The sequence below is a fragment of the Zophobas morio genome, unplaced genomic scaffold (assembly GCF_036711695.1).
Source record: "Zophobas morio isolate AGI-343-1 ecotype UQ-CSIRO unplaced genomic scaffold, CSIRO_AGI_Zmor_V1 ptg000017l, whole genome shotgun sequence".
NCBI lineage: Eukaryota > Metazoa > Arthropoda > Insecta > Coleoptera > Tenebrionidae > Zophobas > Zophobas morio.
In genome coordinates, this window is record NW_026972122.1 from 10,548,492 (window position 1) to 10,572,180 (window position 23,689).

The window sequence follows — 23,689 nt, forward strand, 5'->3', positions numbered from 1 at the left end:
GATTATGTAAGCACTTATTTTGCCATTTTTCGGGCCTAAATCCCCTATTTTAGAGCCTATATTGGCTTTTTTAGCCTAAAATCCGCTCTTTAACTGTGAATAATCCGACACAGTCGACACTAGAACTAGCAACTCCTTGAGCACCACTGAACACAACTAAAAGCAACTAAGGATGAACCAATAAAACGACAACAAAACAGATAAACAGAACAAATAACTGCAGTTCCTAGTTTTGTCCATCACAGTTATTCATTTCAGTGACAAAAGCTCTTTTCTACGTGGAAAATTCCACCGCCACAAAAAACTCCAGAGCTTTCCAGCATTTAGATAAGAACATATTATTCAGCTCTGAGCGCTCTATCGTTTAATTATCAAGATCGTAAAAACACACAAAGATGGATCTCCTCAATCTCGACAACAGACATTATATTCCTCCTCAGAATTTGCAAAAATTACTATAACCAAGAGTGTTCGCACGCACCCAAGTGACCTCTGAAGTATTATATAAATGTGAAACAAAAAGCTGAAAATGGTCTCAACTTTCGTTACGACGTATGTAACTGGCAAACACTTCAAACGCTTATTAAAACGAATTGTTACGAAATTTTGTTGGCTACCGTGTCTGTCGGTATTACTCAAACAAACTGAAACTTGGCAAACGTAATAAGAATACAAAGGCATTAAAATAATCCCTTCAGAACCTGTAAAGTTTATTTAAAATTTTTAAGTTGTTACCGAAGTCCTCCAGCCTGCTGCTCTGTATTTTCGTGACGTTCGTAGTAAGATGAGATAATTAAGAATTTGAATCTGTCAATACAAAAAGGCGCTATTTTTTGGAAATTTAGACTTAAAAACCAAAACAATTTTTCCTTGCGTATTTAACGTGTGTCAAATTTTTATACTGCTATACAATATTCTAAAGAAGTTACATTGTTGTATAAATTGCAGTGAAAATTGGTTTTCTGAGGATCATAAAATGCCATCATGAATGATCCCCAAAAGGTGGAAACACAAGTTGCTGTGTAATGATTAATGAAGAATATATTAGCTATCTCCCAAATTAATTTAGATTAATTTTCATCACACACTTTATAAACATAAAATTATTATTTAAGGTTCAAGACGAAATAATATATAAAAAGCGGATTTATATGCACAAATATTTGTCAAAATATCGGCATATACGCCACCCCGGTACGACGCCTATGAATCGTCGAGAGCTTTCTAGTTTGTACGGCCGAGCGGCGTTCGAAAAGTCTGGAAACGGAAGTCGCGATGGTTATTCGAGAAAGACCTCGATCGCAGAAGTATGGGTTTAAATAGAGGCCGGTGTCAATTTGAGTTACGGAGAAATAAATTGTTGAGTTTTACCCACGCCGATTTTAAATACCTGTTCAACGTAACATTACTTTACCTTCGCGAGAAATAGAAGGATACATTTCGATAGTCTTGATTCTCTAAAGCTTCTTCGACGATAAATTCAACTGGTGATGACGCAAAGAAAAATTTTGTTTCGCCTCCGAAAATTCAAGCACATCCAAAAGCTCCTACAGAAGCCAAAACACTAAAAAAGCTGTTCAAAAAAAAAAACAATAATTGTAGCTATCGACACCCCCCAAAGCCACGAAATAGCTAAGACAAAGAGAAAAAAAGAAACTCCTAAACTATCAAAAAAAAAGTAAAACCAGTAAAACGAAAAATTTTTGGAGACTCTTCATCATCTAGCGATGACGAAAATGCATATGATATAGTTTACAAAAAATTGTTCTTCAGATGAAAAACGTTTAAATGAGTATGACGTAGCAGTTTTATTATTTGGAAAGTTTATTGGAAAAATTGGTCCAAAGTTATTTCGACAGAAGCTCCCTCGCTCTTGAAATACAATAAAACAAATCCAGATTTTTCGAAAAATTATAAAATTTGATTATGCGAATTTTATTTGTGATGAGTTTTCCGTTAACAAAATTTTGTGATGACGTCATCAACATTTTCACAAAGACAATGTATTGCTTTGGATATGTGCAATGTAATACTAATGATAAGAGTATTATTGTATTCTCAAATTTTCCGGAAAATGGAGTGGGACGTTCCCGATTAAATTAATAAAATAAATTGACTCGTTAATTAATTTTTATGAGTCACCCTGTATAAGAAATTTAAAAACTTTCAATGCGATGATAAATCACAAGTATAGACTCATCATATTTTGCACATTTTGGATACGATTTATTAAAAGTTTGAGATGACGTCATCAGTTTCTTGGGAGGGGGTAAACGAATAAACTTTGCTTGACGATTTACCAGGACTACGATAACCTTAAAATATTTCAGAGCAAATTTCAGAGCAATCGGCTTTGCAGTTTCAAAGTTATATTGCAAAATATTGTTATTCAGTTTTGAATTTTTTTCAAAAATTCTGGATGTTTAGGGTGAAAATTCGACACGGATTCACACACCACAAGTGTAAGAGTACCTATCTTATTTTATGCAATTAAAAAAAACTTTTTATTATAAATTTTGGAGATGACGTCATCCCATTAGTGGTGAAAATGATTATTCAGATTTTAGTTAGCTTTTAACGTTTAACCATCTACATGATATTCCTAATATGCATACAAAATGTGACAACAATCGGTCCAGTAGGTTCGGAGATTACTTGTCTAAAAAAAATGGATACAGACAGACAGACAGACAAACAGACGGAAAGGGGAAAGCATTTTTTTCGTACTCTAGAGGTCATAACACATCGAGAAAATATGAAAGTGGCAATTCGGCTGATGGACTCGATTACTACGCACTACGTTGGTAGAATTGAAGAAAAAGAATGCAATGGCTACAATATCAAATTTTTGAAAAGATACCTAGCGTCGAATAGTTTTGGTTTCTCGAACATGTGAAGAATACGCGCGTCTCTATGATAAAATAAGAGTTACAGTATTCATAGCATTTCGTTCGATTGTGGCTTACATTAATAATTTTAGTCCTCTTTTTAAGAAGACAAACTCTTTCAAACAAACTAATTTCTATGTGGCATTCTTTCGATGTATAAACATAAATAAACACTTGAGCTTCAGATTGCTATTGCCTAGTGCTGAAGGACAAGGGGTGTTATTTATGCCCTTGGTTTTTACTTTACAGCGGTTTCATAAAACGAAAATCGTAAAATCAAATTTTAAAATTTGTTTAAAGAGCTGGATTTGGTCGGATTATACTTTGAGCCGTCGACAAATTTTTTATTGATCAAATTAAGAAGCTCATTTTTTAGAAAATGTGAGAATACCCACGTTTTTACTTAATTATGATCAAATAAGAATAATAATAATCATATTCAAAACATTTTGTCCCATTGTGGCTTAATTAATAATTTTAGTCTTCTGTTTTGAGGAGACAACTCAGTCAAATTAAACAAATTTCTACGTGACATTCTTTTTTAAATTTGCTTATACAGGGTGACTCAAAAAAATTAATGAATCAGTCAATTTACTTTATTGAATAAATCAAGAATTCCAAAACTGAATACTTTGAAATCTTGAAAACGTGTTAAAGTTATTGTAAGCACGGTAAATTGTTAATCAAAATATATCTGTTTATTCCCCCCAAACATTTGATGACGTCATCTCAAAATTTTGCCTAATAAATTCTACCCAAGGTGGCTCACAACAATTAATTAATGAGTCACTTTATTTTATTGGTTAAATCAGGAACGACTCATTCCATTTTTCCAGAAAATTTTGGGAATACAATACTGTTATTTTTACTATTACACTGCACACCACATCACAAAATTGCGTAAAGAAAAAACTCAATTCGAAAATGCTGGATACGTTTCATTGTATGTACTTCAGGAGCGGAACGAGGGAAGTTCCGTATAAACAACTTTCGACAATTTTTTTCAATTGGAACTACTTAGTTCTTGAAGAAAGTAGTTCGTTAAACCGTCCTGATGTCATGAATAAACCTTATAATGGTATTATTATTTGACTTTTCCAAAGATTTTATGCTAATCAAATATGAAGTGTCAGATTTCTCAGTGCGACATAACGTCCACTTGAATTTGTTGTTTCATCGACATGATAAATTAGATTATGGCCTATAATTTGATGAAAACTTTGCTATGTTTTTTGAAACACGTACTCTCATCGGCAACTGAATTCATTGTACGCTTTTTTTGATAAAAAAATATCGACCCTGAGGAATGCTTCACACAATTCGAAACAGTATTCTTGTTGATCTGTCATTTACTGGGTGTTGGAGAAAAATTCTGCGAGCAGACTTTGTAACTTCGCATTAGTAAAATCCTTCAACTTATTTTGGCCCAATATGCTGAGTTCTCGAAAATTTCTTTCCACAGGCGACCTGGCGAGTTTAATTGAAAACAATAAGATTATCAATAAATTAAAGCAATTGTTTGTAATTGGAATTAATAAAAATAAATGTGCAAATTCAAACGTATAGCAATAATAAAAATTTTGATAACTTACTTACCTTTTTACAGTGCCTACACTCTGCAAAAATATGCATAAATATGCACTTAATCGGTAAATACGGAGCACGATTGAAAAGTATGCAAAATATGCATTTTTAAAGCACATTATTTAAAGAAAAAAGTTATATGGTCAGAAAACACCATTTTTTCTGTATATACCGCATTTTAAGGAATCCGAGGGTTGGTAATTAAATAAGTCTTTGGGTAACGTCTTCTCTCACTGTTCTTTTTTTCTGAAAATTGTCCAAACCCGCCCCGCTCTCCCCTACAAGACGTTGAAAATCGCATGACGGAAACTCCGAACTTGTCACTGCGGACTTGTCAGAGGATGTTACGGACGATTGTACCCCTACAAAGTTTACCACGAATTAGTTCCACAAGATTCAGCAGAGAAATTTAATTATTATAACTGGTTTAATGCTAACATGAATAACGATCTAGTTCCCCACATGATATTTTGAAACTGACCGATTCACGAGTCATTCTAGCTCTGAACGATTTACTATCGTATATTACCTACTTACCCCCAAATTCCGAATTCATAAGTAGACTACCGTTGCGCTGATTTGTAAAAATTAGTAATGTGTGTTAACAGAAATTTCAAATTGTGTACAGAATTTGCCGACAGATAAAATAGGATCAATCACAACAAAACAAGAAGTTTACAAGTTTTTCTAACTTTGTAATAAAAATTTAAAAATTCTTGTTTGTGTTGTTGATCTAACTTATGCAACACACAATTCGCATTTCAAGTTCTGCAGACAAGAGCGCGCGCGTAACACTTTCATTTGATCGATTTCATTTCGCTGCCTGAAAACATCGTAACCCATTTACTTAAACCTCAGTTGCACAATATGTTTAACATCAGAAATATCCTTGTATGTCGTGTGCGAGCGATAAGAATATCGGTGTAATGTTAATTGACAGATTTGATTTATTTTCAAAATGTGGTTAGAATCAGTGACATAAATATGTGATAACAATACGAAATAAAAATGAAAAACTGTTCTGAAAACTCGACCGCGAATGAAAAAATGAAATTTGCTCACAATTGTAAACACGTCATCTTATTACTAAGGTGGTCCTACACCGTCCCTTTACTGTGTTATTTTATATTTTTTCTAACAATTTGGATGTTATCTGTTCCACTGAAACCCATCAAAATTGTAAAAGAAATACCAATCCACAAACCGGAGGACACGTTTGAAATTCGCATGAAAAACAGCAACTTCAACTCGGACCGCAAAGATGGAGAAAACAACTTACTAAACAACAAAAATGAATACTTAATTAATGTCAATGCAAACGAAAATGCCAACAAGGACCAGACAGAAATTTTGCAAGAAGTGTTCAAAAGGTAAGTCAAAAAACTAACAAAATTCGCGTAAAATGATGTGTTTTTAGAGCTGACAAAGATAAAAACTATAAGCTAGATTCAAAAGAGCTGGCGGAGTGGATCAGAAAGAAAATTGTTGAGCATATTTCCTCGGCAGTCAGCAACAATTATGCTTTGTTTACCATGATTGACGTGAATCCAAGAAATGGGGTTATTACATGGAAAGAGTACCACACATACTTTCTGAAAAAGAGGGGCTTCAGCAAAAAATACGTGGAAAATCATGACGAAAAACGACACAAAGGGTTGCAGCGATCAATTAAAGGCAAGTATTTTCGAGTGAACACTATAATGAAATTGGATTTTGCGTTTGGAATCATAATCTCTTACTAATCCCTTAATCGCGTTACATCAAAATTTTAACAGTTTCCATTAAACAGGATTTCAGACTAATGCCTGCTGTAATAATGAAAAAAGCAACCAACGCGAGTTTAATTTTACCAAAAACGCACTGCCCTTCCAGTTCAACATGTTTTGACTGCACTAGAGCCAACTATTACAAATTTCTGATTTATACACTATAATAAATTTTCACTAAATACATTTGTACTTATATAATGGACCATAAGATTCAGTACAAAAAATGAATAAAAAATGTTTAAAAATAATTGAAGAAAAAAGACTACTTAAGATTTTTCCACAAACGTTTATCAAGATATGACACACATTTTTCATACTTGTTACATTTTACAAGAAAATTGTATTTCTTTAGTTATATTTTTCAAGTCAGTCACCTTTTTTTTTCAAAATTCGACTTTATTTTAATGGATTAAAAGTACAAAGTCAGTGGACAACAGCCTACTTTCAGAAATTAGAAAGTCAGGTCATAACACGCGTATAAAAAAATTAAAACGTCACTAAAATTAAGTAGCACATGAAATATATATCGTGACCGCAACAGTTCAATTGGTCTTGAAAAAAAGTTCTTTCTAAGGCTGTTCGGGGCACATGAAACGATCTAACGCTAAGTTCCTACTTTTAAATCTTCAAAACAATCACTTAGTGCGCTGACACTATAACACATTATTATCCTCACAATATTGTAAATTTCAACATTATCCTCTTGTTCTCAAATTTTTCCGTTTAATGTAACAAGATTTTTAAGCAACATTTTTTACTATGACTTTTCTAGAGTGGTGCTTTTATTTTTATAAATTTTAATTTACCGAATTATGAAGTAGTATTATATAAAACAAGTTAGTTTAGAGTACGAATCCCAAAAATAAAAAAGAGTCGTCAGACGAATTTTCTAAGGGATGAGTCGTTGGTACGACAAATGTCAGATTGTAATAATAAATTATTATTAATAATGTGTGGGACAATCTTACGCCCCGAAATATGAGAAATTGCCCAAAGTAGCACCCGATATGTTTGGACCTAACAGGATCTAAATCTAAACTTGTCCGAATGCTCCAGAGCTCCAGAGGTGCAGTTAGATGAATCACGTGGCAGTAAAACGGTTAGCAATCTAAGTAATTTTTAACTGCCCAAGACACATCCAATATTACGATTAATGTGTATAATAATTGAAAATATAATTTCGTTTTTTCACGTGTATTTTATTTGTTATTTGATAGTGACATTTGTAAGGTTTATCAATTTTGAAAACAAAGTACACAATTTCTATTAAAGCATTCAATTTCAAAATTAATAACGTTTCAAAATTTGCTCAAAAGTTCAGTTTGCAAATTTGTGTGGATTAATAAATAAACGAAATATAGACACATATTATTTTAGATATTATATTTTAAATAGGCTGTACAGTCGCGACCATAAAAAACTGGACCACTAGGTTTGACACACATCCAAATTTAAAAAAAAACAGGATTTTGTGTGTCAAATCAAATAATTTTGACAAATTTACCGTCCAGTTTTTCGAATCAGGAGCATATATTCAAATTACTATTACGATTTTAAAAAAATTGGCCGAAAGTTGCTTCGACAAAACTTCCCTCGCCCCTGAAGTGCAATGAAACATATCCAGCATTTTTGAAAAGTTGTAAAATTTTAGGGTATTTATGAGAAACCCTATAAGTTAAAATAAAAATGTATATATGTAATGTTAAAGTAAATGTAAATAAGAGTGCTACGTGTATGTTTCAAATGAATTTTTACAAAACTTTGTAATGACGTCGTCAATATTTTTATGAGGCACGTGTATCAACTTGGATTGGTGCAGTGTAATGTTAATAATAACAATATTTATTCCCAAATTTTCTATAAAATGGAGTTAGTCGTTCTTGATTTGATCAATAAATGAAACTGATTCATTCATTACTTTCTTTGAACCACCTGCAGAAGTAAATCTAAAAAATATCAACGCAATATAAATCACAAATATAGAGTGATAATATTTTGTAAAATTCGGAGAGTATTTATTCGACAAAATTTTGAAATGACGTCATGAATTTTTGGGAGGGACAAGTAAAAATTGACAAAAAATTTACCATGATAACTTTAAAGCACCTCAAAGCATTGAATTTTGCAGATTCAAAATTAAATTAAATTGCAAAATGTTATATAATTTTGATTTTTTTTCCAAAAATCTAGACTCAACACGAATTCATAAACTACACGTGTAGGAGTATGTTATTATGTTATTTGATACAATTTAAAACCCATTGACTACGAACAATTTTGAGGTGACGTCATCACGTTCTTAGTGGAGATGATTGGACAACGTTTGGTTACTGTTGTACCATCTACATGATATTCGTAATACACAAATAAAATTTGATAAAAATCGATCCGGTAGTTTCGGAGGTTATCTGTCAGACAGACAGACGGACGGACGGAAACGGGCGTCAATAAAACAATAATAAAACTGTTTGTATTGATGAGGCTGATACGTGTTTAAACTCCATATTAATTTTAATAATAATGAAAAAACTTTCACATTCTTTACATAAATTAATAAACAATAGTAAAGACAAGTCACCTAAGAAATCGAATTCTGGAGTTTACATGCTAAGTTGTAGTGACTGCCCCTTAGTATACATCGGACAAACAGGGAGAAAATTTGAGGAAAGGATAAAAGAACATAAATCAGCATTTGTCAATAAAAAATCAAATTCTACGTACGCGAACCACCTTATCCAAGAACAGCATAATTTCAACGACGAATTCAAAATTTTACACATAGAAAATAAAGGCGCAAAATTAAACGCGTTAGAATGTCTGGAAATAAATAGGTACAATAGATTAAATACACTAATGAACGACCAAACCGAAATAAACAAATCTCCCTTACTTAACATAAATTTGTAAACACTACTGTTAAATCAGGTATAAATTCAGGAATAGCTCTGTAAAAACCCCAGTTTCTCTTCTGCCTGAAGACGGTACTGTGTACCGAAACACGTGTAGCAGTGACTACAAATATATTATTTAAACTCTGAAAGTTTTTTCATTATTATTAAAATTAATAATAAAACTGTGTGATGTCAAAGTGTTCTATTTTTCCATGGCCCCGAGTGTACTTAACAAACTTTGGAGGTGATGACAAATTTTGATACACTGGATTGACAAATTTTTGATAGCAATCTGTCAGGCTGATAATAACCTCAAAACATGTACCTATTCAATCTCACGACAGTGATGTCGAAAGTAGATTGCAAGTTTGGATTATGTAGTTTTAGATTTTGTTTCCAAAAATCTGCACAACCAAAGCAGTGTCAAAAATATGAATGCATTGATAAACCACAAGTTTAGACAAATATTATTTTCAATGCAATTTATCTAACAAAATTTTGAGTGGCGCCAACCAGTCTTGCATGAAATAAACAAACTGATAAATTTTGATTGATGATTTTCCAGTTTAATTTAGGATATGGAAGATATTAGAGCGGCGGGTTCTATATATTCCAAGATAGTAATTTTTTTCATCAATTTTGATTTTTTTCCAAAAATATAGATATCTCTTGGTAAAACACAAGCACGAATTAATAAATTACGGGTACAGAAGCAAGTTATTTTATCAAATTTAAGTATTATTTACTCATCAAAGTTTTGAAATAACGTCATGAAGTTGATGATAAGGATGAACAAACAAATTTTGGTTAACAATTTAAATATTTATGTGATACTCTAAGTACACACAAGGTTCCACAGCAATCAGTGTAGTAGCTTCGAAAATTGCGTGTCAAGACAGAGAAAGATCTAGTTTTTCATATTTTCAAACTATGAAATGTCGATGTAAGATAAAGTTTAGCCATTTGTCAAATGAACAATATAACAATATTTTTATCTTCATTTACCCAGTAAAAAACAAATAAACGTTTCATTATAGATAATCTCCGAAACTACTGGGCTGATTCTTGTCATATATTGTATGTATAATCATGTAGATGGTAAAACGCTAACCAGAATTTGGTTAATCATTCCCACCAACGACTTAATAACGTCCGCTCATTATATTCCGCAATTAAAATTATGTAAATTTTATGAAATAATATTCTCTTATACTTGTGGTTTACGAATCTACCTTGATTTTGTTTATTATTGTTATATTTTTTATTATTTAATCAGTCCTTTTTTAGACACATAATACAAATATGTGCCTATAACAGCCACTGTAGTCCACTGGTAGCGCTCTTGCTTCACAGATGAGAAGTTCGCGGATTGAAACCGGCGGATGGCAGCGAAAAATCAAAAGATCAACTCAATAACGGTTCATCAAATTTGAGAATACAGTAGTGTTAGTTATTATTAATATGACACCGCACCTGTTCAAATTGATATGTGTCCTTGCTAAAATGCCGATAACCTCACAACAAAATTTTGTTATAGAAAACTAACTTCAAACATACGCATAACATACTTCTTTACCTCTAGTTTAAGAGTCCTGAAGCTGCATTTGTTCGATTGTCTTTCAGTAGCAAGGAAAGTTCTGTGTAAATAACTTTAGACCAATTTTTACTTCCCGAGCGTAAACAAAGGAAGTATTGTAATAGAGTCCGTCGGCCGACTCTCTACTTTTACGTTTTCTCGGCCTTTCATGACCCCTAGAGGACGAAAAAATAGGTCTCCCGTTTTCTTCTGTCTGTCCGTCTGTACGTCTGTCTACCGTCCCGGATTTTTATTAGACAGATAATCTCCGAAAGTACTGCACCGATTGTTGTGAAATTTTGTATTTATATTAGGAATATCATGTAGATGGCAAAACGGTAACCAAAATTTGTCTAATCATCTCCACCACTAATGCCATGACGTCAGTTCAAAATTGTACATAGTAAATGGGTTTTACATTGTATAAAATAACATAGTCCTACACATGTAGTTTATGACTCAGAGTTGAGTTTTTTACCCGAAACGTCCAGATTTTTGAAAAAAAAATCAAAATTATTAAACAACATTTTGCAATTTAATTTGGAATCTGCAAAACGGAATGCTTTGAAATCTTGCAGGTGGTTTACAGTTATGACAAGCATGATAAATTTTTAATCAAAATATATTTACTTATACCCTCCAAAAAATTGATGACGTCAGCTCAAAAGTTTGCCGAATAAATCCTATCTAAAATGTACAAAATATGATGAGTCTGTACTTGTGATTTATCATTCCATTCCTATTTTTTTGGATTTGCATATACAGGTGACTCAAAAAAATTAATGAATGCGTGAATTTATTTTATTGATTTAATCATGAGCCACATAACCGAATGCTTTGAAATCTTGGAGATGTTTTAAAGTTATAATAGGCATAATGAATTTATAATCAAAATGTATTTACTCATCCCCCCCTAAAAAATTGATGACGTCACGTCAAAATTTTGCTGAATAAATCCTATCTATGTGCAAAATATGATGAATCTGTAGTTGTGATTTATCACTGCATTAATATTGTATAGATTTGCTCATACAGGGTCTCTGAAATAAATTAATGACTGAGTCAATTAATTTTATTGATTAAATCAATAATTACAAAAATGTAATACGAAAAAAACATAATAGGCTTGCAGTCATTACGTTCCCGACAGTAAGGGAAGTACTGTCTAAACTCTTTAGACCAATGTTTTTAGTATGTTATCCGTGACATATGTAAATTTAAATTTTCTAATAATTTATTTAGATCAAATAAATGATTAGTTTCAAAATATTTGCATATCCAGTGATTCAACTAAATTTCAAAAATCTTCGAAAATAAGGGAAGAATAGAAACCGATCTAATTATTATTAACAGTGGATTTCATAACATTTAAAATTTTCAAGTATATTTTTTTATTCTTGTCATTGTTGTCATAATTGCACCTATAACCCGTACAATATTGAAATGCTAAATAATATATAGCGGGAATCAATAAACACATCATAAAAAATTAATCTTCTGTGTCATCGAGGCCCTCGGTGGCAATATTCCATTCAATATTTACTACGATACTTATTAATTTTACTGTAGCTGGAAACCATGGAAAACAGATCTTTTGAAAGTATGTAGTATGTTTTGATTTTCTACTGTTATGATGACAAAATAATTGTATTGAACCCAGGTACCACTTGTCTTTTCAGTTAATTTTTCTTTGTTAATGATCTAATTTTTCGGCTTGATAACTAAGTGAAGTTTTCTAAGTGAATGCTATACTTACTTAATCGTAATATCTTTCTGTAATAATGTACGATACAAATCATTTAAATTTTCAAAACCCCATTTTGTATTTTGTGGCATATAAGTTTAACCCGACAGTACTAGGTACTATCTTAGTTATTATTTTGTGTATTCTATAACTGCAGCTACAACTAAATGTCTTATGTATCACTGAGAATTTGATTATTATCTTAGAAATTGTGAAAAACTTACAGAGTTCTTAATAATTTACACAACTATGGTATGTTAATAATAATAATCAAAATAGTGAGGAGTTAATGTTTAAGTTTCACGTTAAATTTAGTATTTAATGCGGGATTGATCCCTGTTTTGGAAATCATACGTTCAAAAATTTTAGAAAAAACTGTATAGTTGATAATCAGAAAATTAAGAGTTATACTCAACTGTGGTGCGTTGTGTTTAATTTTAACGAAATGTTTAATAAAAGTAGTTTTTACTTCCCGAAGCTAGAGTGCGAAGGAATAGGTCCCTGTTTCCGTCTGTCTGTTTGTCGTCTGACTTTGTCTGTCGTCTGTCTGTCTATCTGTGTCCATATCTGTTAGACACATAATTTCCGAAGCTACTGAACTGATTGTTGTAAAATAATATATGTATTTTACTAGTAGCGTGAGATGGTAAAACCAAAATTAGTCTAATCGCCAACAACTTGATGACGTTTTCTCAAAATTTTGCCGAATAAATCCTATCTAAAATGCACACATTTATTTTATTTTATAGGGGTTATCATAAAAAAAATGAAAGTCGCAGAATAAAATTTTATGATTTTTCTAAGAAACTCGATTTGTTTGATTATATTTCAGAAGGAGGGAAGTTCTGTCTCTCTACGTAACCTCACAATAATAACAATTTGTCATATTTTATTCTTTATGAACTCTTGTATTCAAGGTAAAACAAAAAATTATCAATTTCCCTTCCGATAACGCACTTCGCTCTTTCTAAAATAATCACACTTAAGTGGGAGTCATGATTATAAAACTAACTAAACAAATTTAAGTATTCAATAGGAACAATAGGAAAATATTCTATATTTTGCTTTTACATACATTTGTGTTATATTAATTACGTCCAAACAAAAATGTTCACTTAATGGCCACATTCTTTACTCCAGTCTAATGGAATAAAAGCTTCTAATTTCTTTGTGAACTGATCTAATGTGCAAGGTTTAGGACAGTCTTTGACGACAATTGGCTCTGGATCACTAACGATATCGTTTCTATATTGCATCTGAAACGTTGCATTAGCGAAAATCTCTATATTAAATTATCAATAAGAATAACTCACCAAAATTTCGGAACTGTTGCGCATTTCTATAATAAAAGACGCACCAAAGCCTGGTTTTAACATTGACTTGTACCCCAAAGTATTCAAAATATTTACAAGCGTTAAATCATGCGCACTGTAGAGGAACAACAGTGGATTTTTTTCAACATTCTCCATACAAGAAATGACGTGTTTCAAAAAGACTCCTACAACAAAATAAATTAAAAATTGCACGGAATTATTTTTAAAAAGAATACCCCCTTTCATGCGTTTCATGAAATCGTTTTCAGTAAAAGTTTCTAAACTTCTTGCAGCGAGAGTCTTCAGGTGTTCCATGGAGACATTCTTTGTCCAAGACGGTAAAGTTAAATTGTGAAGTAGTTCTATCTCTAATGTGTTATATAACAACTCCACCTTCCCTATTGTATCAACTGGTTGTCCCGTGTGCTTTGTCAAATAATCATACAATTGTGAGTTTTCTTCGTCGATATTTTTGATCACTGCGGAATTTAAAACCCGAGTCAACTCTTCGTCGTAGTTTTTGCACGCGGCTTTCATAGCTATTAACTGGAAAACTTTATTTTTCGAGAGAATAAACTTTTGAATTGTAACAACTTACATTGTCTTGGCTTCTAGGGACATAATGAACTGGAATAGGTTGCCATAACAGATTTTCGTTCCAAATTTGTTTGCCTTTCGGTGGAAATAAAGCTGCCAGTAAAGCTTCGGCACTCATAAGGCAGCGATCGGCATAACTACTTAGTACTTTAACATCTTCTGGAAAATAATACTCTGGAATGAAATCCGGGTACAGTTGTCGTAGTTTCAAACCCAACGAGTACATTTCGAATTTGCCGCGCTGCAACACACCGATTAGTATTTGTTTGAACCACGGTTTGAACTATCCATGTGCAATACATTTGTTAGGTGGCCCCATCCTCCAGACCACGTGGTGTTTATATGTGGATCGTTTTTGTACGTTTCGGTTGGCGCCCTTTCACCATGGCGGAAAACCTTCAAATGCCCATATTAATGACGAAAATTTGGATTGAATCTACTTACTTACTATGTGAAGTTGTCTTAGCGACGAAGTTAACGGAATTAAACCAATTAAGGTGAAAAGAATGTAGGAACATTTTAATGTCATTGGTCACATCTACACTTATCACTGCACACTGCTTCGACCGGAGTAAATTAAAGTGTACACGCGGTCGCAGTTACTTGAGCAAAAGCAGGGACTGACGTAACAAAGAATGTAAATTACGTTTATTGTCATAATGTTTATTACTTATTATGACTAACTAATATCTTAATTAGGTGAATGATGCAATTTTTGTAGGCACTTTTTTGTGAGGTGGTACAAATTTAAATTGAAAATGTAATATATAAATTTACTTACAAATACTTACGTGAACAAGTAATATTGACAATGAACAGATTGTTTTTTTTAAGAGTGTTATATGTTATATGTATTGTTTGTTGTCTTATAACCGGCTAGAGAAAAGTTCGTTGACTTCATTGAACCGCAGATCAAACTGAAACAACTAAAGAGTACAGGTACAAAATGCGCAATCTAATATCGTTCAAAATGTAGAAATGACATAACTATAGCAACACTACTTATATTTCTCTATATATTTTCATCTAAATGAACGAAGAAGTGTACAAACCAGCATTCTTCATACCTCCCAGCAAATTTTACCGTATAAATCTTATCTAAACTGTGCAAAATATAATGAGTCTATGTCTGTAATTTATCAATCCAATAATGTTTTTTAGAATTACTTGTACAAGTGACTCAATAAAAATATTAATGAAGGAGCAGTTTATTTTATTGCTCAAATCAAGAACGGTTCGCTCCATTTTTCCGAAAATTTGAGTATAATTATGTTATTATTAGTATTATATTGCATCTGTTCAAAATAATATGTGTCCTTAATAAAATAACATCATCATAATCTTCTACAATACTAGTGCGTTTATAGTATCACTACTGAATGGGACGAATTGGCGCGAGACATTTTAGCGCAGAGCCAACTTACTGCAGGGACATTTAAGCCTAAGCCATATTGCCATCCAATTCTTATTTTTTTTATAACCATTAGATATTAGTCAAAATAAAGATATAAAAGTAATAACGACGTTATAGCAAAGGTAAAGAAATGCTCCATATTTGTTTCAGGTGTGTTTTCTATTACAACATTTTGTAATGACGTCATCAACATTTTTGCAATTTGGATAGATGCAGTGAAATACTAATCAATACAATAAATTGCTTCATTCCTTAATTTTTTTGAGTCAGCGTGTATAAGTAATTCTAAAAACTTTGAACGTGTTAATAAACCCAAGCATAGAGTCATAAGAGTTTGCGTATTTCAGAGAGGATTTATTAGTCAAAATTTTGAGATGACGTCACCAATTTGTTGAGAGGGGATAAACAAATACATTTTTATTAACCATTTACCATGATTGCGACAACCTTAAAAAGCTTGCAAGATTTCAGAGCATTTGACTTTTGGAGTTTCAATGTTAAATTGCAAGATGTTGTATAATTTTGAATTTTTTCCAAAAGACTGAATGTCTATGGTTAAAACTCAACACATATTAATACATCCCAAGTGATTTAATTTATAAAATTAAAAAAATATATTAAAAGTAAAAATCTCAATAACTATCGACTTTAAATTAAAAAAATACTTAACCAAATAGGAAAAGAACAAAAACAAAAGAATATGCACTAAAAACATCCAGAAGTTATCTTTGAAAAAATTATAGTTAGATTGTTTTTATGTTTTTATAAACACTCTGTATATTAAAACCCAATTTTATTTATACCACAATAAAGCACGTATCTTTATTTATCGGTCTACAAAATATTGTTACTCAGATTTTCAAAAAAAACCTGTTGCGATTTTTATTGTGACCTTTGGGTCATGGTACTTTCAATAAATTTTCAGAACGTAATATCTCCATTATTAACGGACCTATTGTTACGGAATTTTATATATAACTTATTTACACCTTTCGCTATATAAAACAAGGTGAAATTTTTCATCACATACATATATTTAAAAATCAATATCTCTGTTTTTTATTTAATATTTTTATTTTATTGAAATGTCGCTTTCAACAAAAGAAATCCACAATGTTAAATAAATGAGATATACTGATGAATTTTAAAAAACATGATGAAAAATTTCGCTAATGCCACTGTTATAAAATAAGTTGTGTACAATTCATATTTAAAATTTCATAGCAATAACGGAGCAAGTGAAAAAAGTAGGGACCCGCCTTAATGAAAAATCGAGGAGCGCACACTCGGTGACTCACCCTGTATATACATTAGGGTGATTCAAAAAAAAAATAATAATTTTTTTTTTCGTGCAAAGAGGTTCAAAAGTTTCTTTTCAACGTAAAAAAATACCAGTTAAAATTTGAGCTCTTAATATTAATATTAAGACCGTCCGCATCGCGTTTTTCTATTTCCCATAAGAATAACATGGGAAAATTTTTGTTTGCACCTTCTGATTTTTATTGCTAGCCCGTCGTGTGTCGTGAAAAAAATTCAATCACATATTTTTATAGAGAATTGAACGCTCTACAAAAAGTGTCTCCTATGATTGTGCCAGAAACCTGATAGTTGAAGAGTTATTTTAGGCTAAAGTTAAATTTATCCAAATTTTGACGTTTTTGATGCATTACAATAAATTTGATGGTCTTATTGGAATAAATCACCACAAAAATTTATACACATTTTAAATTTAGTTTTTTAAACAGTAATTGTTTATAATTTTATGCTATAATAAGGCCAGTAAAACTCTTTCCGAACATTTTCAGCATCAGTGGGTTAAAAAATCATAGTCAGGTTTCTCGCAAAATCATAGGAGACACTTTTTGTAGAGCGTTCAATTCTCTATAAAAATATGTGATTGAATTTTTTTCACGACACACGACGGGCTAGCAATAAAAATCAGAAGGTGCAAACAAAAATTTTCCCATGTTATTCTTATGGGAAATAGAAAAACGCGATGCGGACGGTCTTAATATTAATATTAAGAGCTCAACTTTTAACTGGTATTTTTTTACGTTGAAAAGAAACTTTTGAACCTCTTTGACACGAAAAAAAAAATTATTTTTTTTTTTTGAATCACCCTAATATACATACAAAACAAATGAGATTCTAGCATTAACTATGGGTTCGTTTCATAATCACAAAACAATCCTCTGAAAAATTCCTGAATATTTATTCTGCGACAATATTCGACAGTCTTAAAAATTCTTCTGTCGGCTTCCTGGTACCTTTTCATTTCTGCTGGAAGACTTTTTCCAGCAACTAGTGGTTAAATAAAAATTCATTTTAAAAATTAAATAGCATAGAGGGTTGAGTAAGCCTTGTTTTGAGGGTTTATTTCATTCTGTGTATAAATACATGATACCAATATTTAAAAAACAAAAATTAAAGTAATATAAATATGCATGTTTGTTTCTTTGTTTTGTATTTATGATATTTTTAAACTTAGGTATCATGAGTAGAATTAAATAAGCTCTCGAAAGGTTATATGCTAATTTTTTTTTTTACCCCCGACGCAAAAAATTATAATAACTTTTACTCGCTCTCTCTCTCTCAACCGATTTCAGTGCAGGTTTTTTTTTTGTTTGAAAGCTGGTTTAATCGGGAAGGTTTTTACGAAGATTTTTCCTACATTGGACGATTCATAATCTTCTTATGACGGCATTCGTATTGAGTTAATGAGTTCAAGTACGAGAAAATTTGCATTGAAGGCGCACCATGTTGTGGAGGTTCAAGAGTTCAGAAATCATTAAGAACAACATTCATAATGTAGCTTTATTATAGCCGATAAAGGTGAGCCGAAGCTAGAAGCATCTCAAGTGAGAGTTCGGAAAAACGATTTTTAACAATTTCAGATATTTTAAGGGTTAATTTTTTTGTGTCGGGGGTTTTTAAGTATTGTGATAACCCAAACGTCCCGCCTTAAATTGACATGTGAAAAAAAAATTTTGAAAGCCCGCGAAAAAATTTAAAAATCCAAAATTTGGCCTTGGCTGTAATCGTCTGACAAAAAGGAACCTCCGTTCTGTGTGTTTTTTTTTTAATGGCGAGATGCGTTCAGACGCAAATAGTGGACCCCAAGGTTAGAAAAGTACCGCTAAATAAAACACAAAATTTATGGAGGACACAAAATTATTTATTCTCCCACTGACAAAAAAAAAGAAGAAAAAAAACTGCGTTTAATAAGAGCAAATAAAAATTTGAATTAAAGTAACTGGATGCAAATACGCAAGTTATTATGGGCGTGTGGCGGCAAATTTAAAATTATGCCAGTCAACAAGAGCACAACAAAAATAACCGTAGGGTCGTTCTAGCACAAGCGGAGTTTGGGGCTACCGGTCGTGGCTGTTCTCCCCCGCGACGGTGATTCCATCTATCGCAAGCCTATCGCAAAGCAATTCTCTATTACGGACAAGCCGTACGTGCAGGCCGTTACGGTCGCAAACTCGCAGTTGGGTCCCGGCTATAAGGTAGAAGCCGACAGCGTTACGTCATCTCGACCGTCTCTGAATTCTGTTCTAACCTGCATCTTTTGTGCAGGTGGCGTGATAAATCCCGCCAGCTCGACTAGGAACCGCGCACTTCGCGTCCGCCACGTTTTTCTGTGTTATTTAACCTCTGTTCCATTTAAATGTTCAATTTCTGATAACTCTGATATTAACGACAACTGAACAAGTGTTAAAGTTTCAAAAACAAACATTCATCAACAAAACATTCACATAAAAAAAACTAGCAAAGATTTAAACAAAAGATATGATGTGAACTAAACTTGTGCAAATAAATTACGTGAGGTTAAAACTGCAGATCATAGAAATTTACATTCAATTAAAATTATACAGCAAAGAAAATTACTGCGGTTAAAATTGCGAGATAGAGAAATATTGTATGAGGTGAAAAATTGCAAAGCTAACAAAATTTACATGAGATTAATATTTGCCACAATTTATCAACGATTCAAACAAAGAATTGATATGATTTTACATTATTACATGATCCGAGTGATTGGTTACTTAAAATAATTAACTTTGAGAGTTTATTGTGAACTGGTTACCCCAACAAAACACATAATAAATAAACACAAAAATATCCAGTCATCGTTGCGAAGAAAAAGCGTCTCGGTAATGTAAATTTTAGCGTTGAGAGACAATGGTCTCGTTGATGTAATATTTAACGTTGCGAGGAAATGACTCGGTGATGTAATCTTTTAACGTTGCGAGGAAATGCATCGGTCATGTAATCAATCTTTAACGTTGCGAGGTGATGATGATAACGATGATAATTGGCTAAGGGAAGAAATCTTTAATCCCCCCCCCCCCCCCCGTCAGTTCACGATATGATGAATTTTGTTAATTTAACTGCCGTAAATGAACTATTAGCGATCTTTTGTGAGAAATTAAGAAGTGTTATAATATAACACTTCCATATTAGCATCCAGAAACTTATTCATAATTAGACAAACAAAATCAAACGAGTCGTGACTCAATGAATTTCATGAAATCTCCTAATAAATGTCTGTTACATTGTGTGAGAACTAGTTAACGATTAAAATCCTAACATGAACTGTGAATTTACAAACAATGAACTAAATTTACACGGATTGATGTCGTTCAAAAATTCACATGTTTTCCGATTAAAAAGCCGCAAGAATTAGCGGCGCGTAATGGGGAAAACTGTGACGTAGCCGTTACGATTGATTGTCCTTAAACAAAGGCTTCTTCCCTTTTATTAACTACCAAGAGTACCAAGCCAACTAATTTAATCTAGTTAAGTTACAGCGTCTTTTCACCATGCTCACATCTTGTCTACTCTACCGCCCTCTAACTAAAACATCCCCTAGCGAGCTACCAACTACCCACGAAGCGCTAACATGCATATGGTTGCCTATGTTTAACGATTTTTTTGATTGAATTTTTTTCTCAAATTCAAATGATTCATACGTGATTTCGCGCCGCTATTAATTAATTTCAGCGTGAAAATTTTATTCAAATTCGATATTTGATGTTTCAATGTTAGTAGAGTAGATATATGCAAATCGACTTCAAATTTTCTTAAAAGTGTAACACGTACCTATGTAAACTAAACTAGTTTACAAAATCTGTGCTCCCAAAATTCTTATATTGCAGTCCTTCCTACAAAATCTGACTGTGATTTCAGCCAAATATACAGCAGGTAACTAAAAATTTAGATCTCTTACTATCTTATCATGAATTAATTATTATTATTATTATTAATTTTATTGTTTGCTCGAGTCTTGTGAGTTATCACTCCGCAAACTGTGCTATCTACAATTTTATTTGGGTCTATAAAATGCATAATCTCGTCATCTAACGTGTACATTAATTTTTGTTAGAGATATAAGTTTTTTGTTTCCCAAACAAAACTATTGTTACAAAATTCATTTGATGAATTATTAATTTTACATATCCTCGACGTTTCGTACTTTCGAGAACATGAAAAAGTATGTCTCCCTTTCCCGTTTGTTTGCTGTCCGTCCATTTGTGCGACAAGTGTGCTTGGAAACTACTTAACAGGTTACTGCGAAATTCTAGTCTAGGTGTTTTTTAGAATTACTGTGCATATGGCAAAAGGTTAAACAAAGTTTGTTTGTTCATACCCACTAAAAATTTTGATGTCAAGGAGGTCCTATTTTAAATATGCAAAATAAAATTACTTTTTTTTCTATAACCAAAAAACATGACTTATTACTTTTTTCACTAAATTAAAAAATGGATTTGCGAATTTCATTTATTATTGACACGATACTGACAAAATGACTTTTCACACTAATACAAAAATGTGCTGTTTTGTTATTTCAGAACAAATAATGAGAGACAAAGCATCTTGGATGGAAGCTGCCCGCTCTAACCCCGACGCTTTAACCGTGGACGAGTTTCTGGCCTTCACCCACCCAGAATCCAGTGCTGCCAACCAGTTAGCTTTGGTTGACGAACTCTACGACAAATTCGACAGAGACGGAGACGAACTATTAACAGAAGACGAATTTGCGATTTTGCAAACCGAAGGTAACTCAACCAGCTCCAAAAAAAAACAAATTTTCTTTTTTTAAATTATATTTTCAGGTAACAACGACGAAACGGTTGTGGTGAGACAGGACGAAAACGAAAGGCGTGCTGAATTTCGAAAATCCGTCGACCTAAACGGAGATGGACGTGCTGATCGAAGAGAACTCCTGCATTATGTTGCACCGCAAAGTCCGAGACACAGCGAGCACGAAGCCGAGGCACTTCTAGCTTTAGCCGACGGTGACCACGACAATATGCTTTCACTTGACGAGATTCTTGCACATCCGGATTTGTTTTTGAAATCGAAGATGGTTGACACCGGACGCAGCTTTCACGACGAGTTTAAATAGCCGCGGTTAAAAATCTGTCAATTAGGCCATAAACATAAGACTGGGCTTGTTTACATAGAGTAGGAAGGCTACTATTAGCTTAAATTGTAACATTCTCTAAATTTGTCACGGAAATATTTTTCAACTCTCGTAAATAAACGGTATTAACACGATCTAAATGCTTTTTTGTTTCAGTTTTAATTTCGCCCAAAAAGGAAGGAAATTGAATTAATTGTAATACTTTGCTGACAAGTTTAAGCTCTTGGTACCCGGTATTTTTTTGTAAAATATCTCGCACCTTTTTAAATGCCATTTCACCTATTCTCCCAGTGCTATCTTCCAATCGTTTATACAATTGCTCTACTATATCCACAAACTGACTTCAGATCAGCCCAATGGTCTCTCATCTAGTTACAGTTGTCTTTCAGATGGTAAAATGGGTGTAAGCCAAATTATGTTTAAGAAGCTTTTGTTGGAAATAGTATTGAGCATCGGCAATGCATTTCGACAGACACTGTGGAGTCACATTCCATAATGACCCAAAATGTTTCATTTAATTTAGAAATACACAACAAAATTGTGAATAACAATAAATTAACATTTTTTATATCGTCAAAATGATGCAATAATATATTGTTCCTACAATCCATCAACTCCATTTGGTCATAACAGGTTCTGGAGGCAATAGACAATCCGATAAAGCTTCCCAGAAGGCTTGGATCCTCAAATGAGCTTTAGGAAATACTTCCTTTACGTTGGAAATTAATCCATTGACATCTTCATATTGATTCTGGATAACTTCAGCTACTAAACTTAAGACCTGGGCCAAACATGTTGAATGAATTAAAGTGAGACAAAATATTTCCAGATGTTTGCCACATTTTACCATGTAGGTATGCAGCATCGTCCGTTAATGAGGAAGTTAATGCAACTTTGCAACCGTGCATTGGTAAATTTAATCAATCTGATTGACGTCAGTAAGATGCAATTTGAACTCTAATGTAAGTCGAGGTTAATTAAATCGATCCGTGAAACATGGATTTTTTTTTAATAATTAATAGATCACTTCCTTAGCTTAAGCTCAGGAAGTAAAATATGAAATAAAATGGCAATATCGCAACAAGAATTAAATAAAAAGACTTGCAAAGACGTAGGAAATAATAGTGTACTCCGGCTATCTGCCGTGTGACTTACCGATAGTGTTACTCTCACCTGAGCTGATAGTAGTAATAGACTTTCGCAAAGCTACGAACTGGCTTCTCATATTGAGATGTAATGCGAACTCACACCATACAATGTGTGGAAATTTAATTCTGATGTCAATTCCAGAGAAGAGGCTTTTCTAAATTACCTCGCTACAACGGGTTTGGATATTCTAAATAGTGGAAACGAACCTACTTTCGTCACTAAACGAGTATCAACAGAGCTGAATTCATAGGATCATCGATACATTCGATTTAACATAAAAAAAAATGAAGGGTCAGAACGGGTGCATAAGATCCAAATAGAATCAGACATCTAG

The 23,689-nt window shown here is 32.6% G+C and overlaps 2 protein-coding genes across 2 annotated transcripts; one reads left to right on the forward strand and one right to left on the reverse strand.

Moving 5' to 3' along the window:
• Positions 1-5,213: 5,213 nt before the first annotated feature.
• On the forward strand, positions 5,214-22,340 carry LOC135130073 (45 kDa calcium-binding protein). The gene is made up of 4 exons (XM_064057389.1): positions 5,214-5,842; positions 5,890-6,146; positions 21,632-21,838; positions 21,896-22,340. The coding sequence occupies exons 1-4, from the start codon at positions 5,481-5,483 to the stop codon at positions 22,186-22,188; spliced, it is 1,119 nt and encodes a 372-aa protein (XP_063913459.1). The 5' UTR covers positions 5,214-5,480; the 3' UTR covers positions 22,189-22,340.
• Positions 13,481-15,002, reverse strand: LOC135130075 (testicular acid phosphatase homolog). The gene is made up of 6 exons (XM_064057391.1): positions 14,811-15,002; positions 14,663-14,758; positions 14,364-14,603; positions 14,002-14,311; positions 13,766-13,950; positions 13,481-13,708 (listed from the first exon to the last, which is right to left on the reverse strand). The coding sequence occupies exons 1-6, from the start codon at positions 14,889-14,891 to the stop codon at positions 13,568-13,570; spliced, it is 1,053 nt and encodes a 350-aa protein (XP_063913461.1). The 5' UTR covers positions 14,892-15,002; the 3' UTR covers positions 13,481-13,567.
• Positions 22,341-23,689: the final 1,349 nt, after the last annotated feature.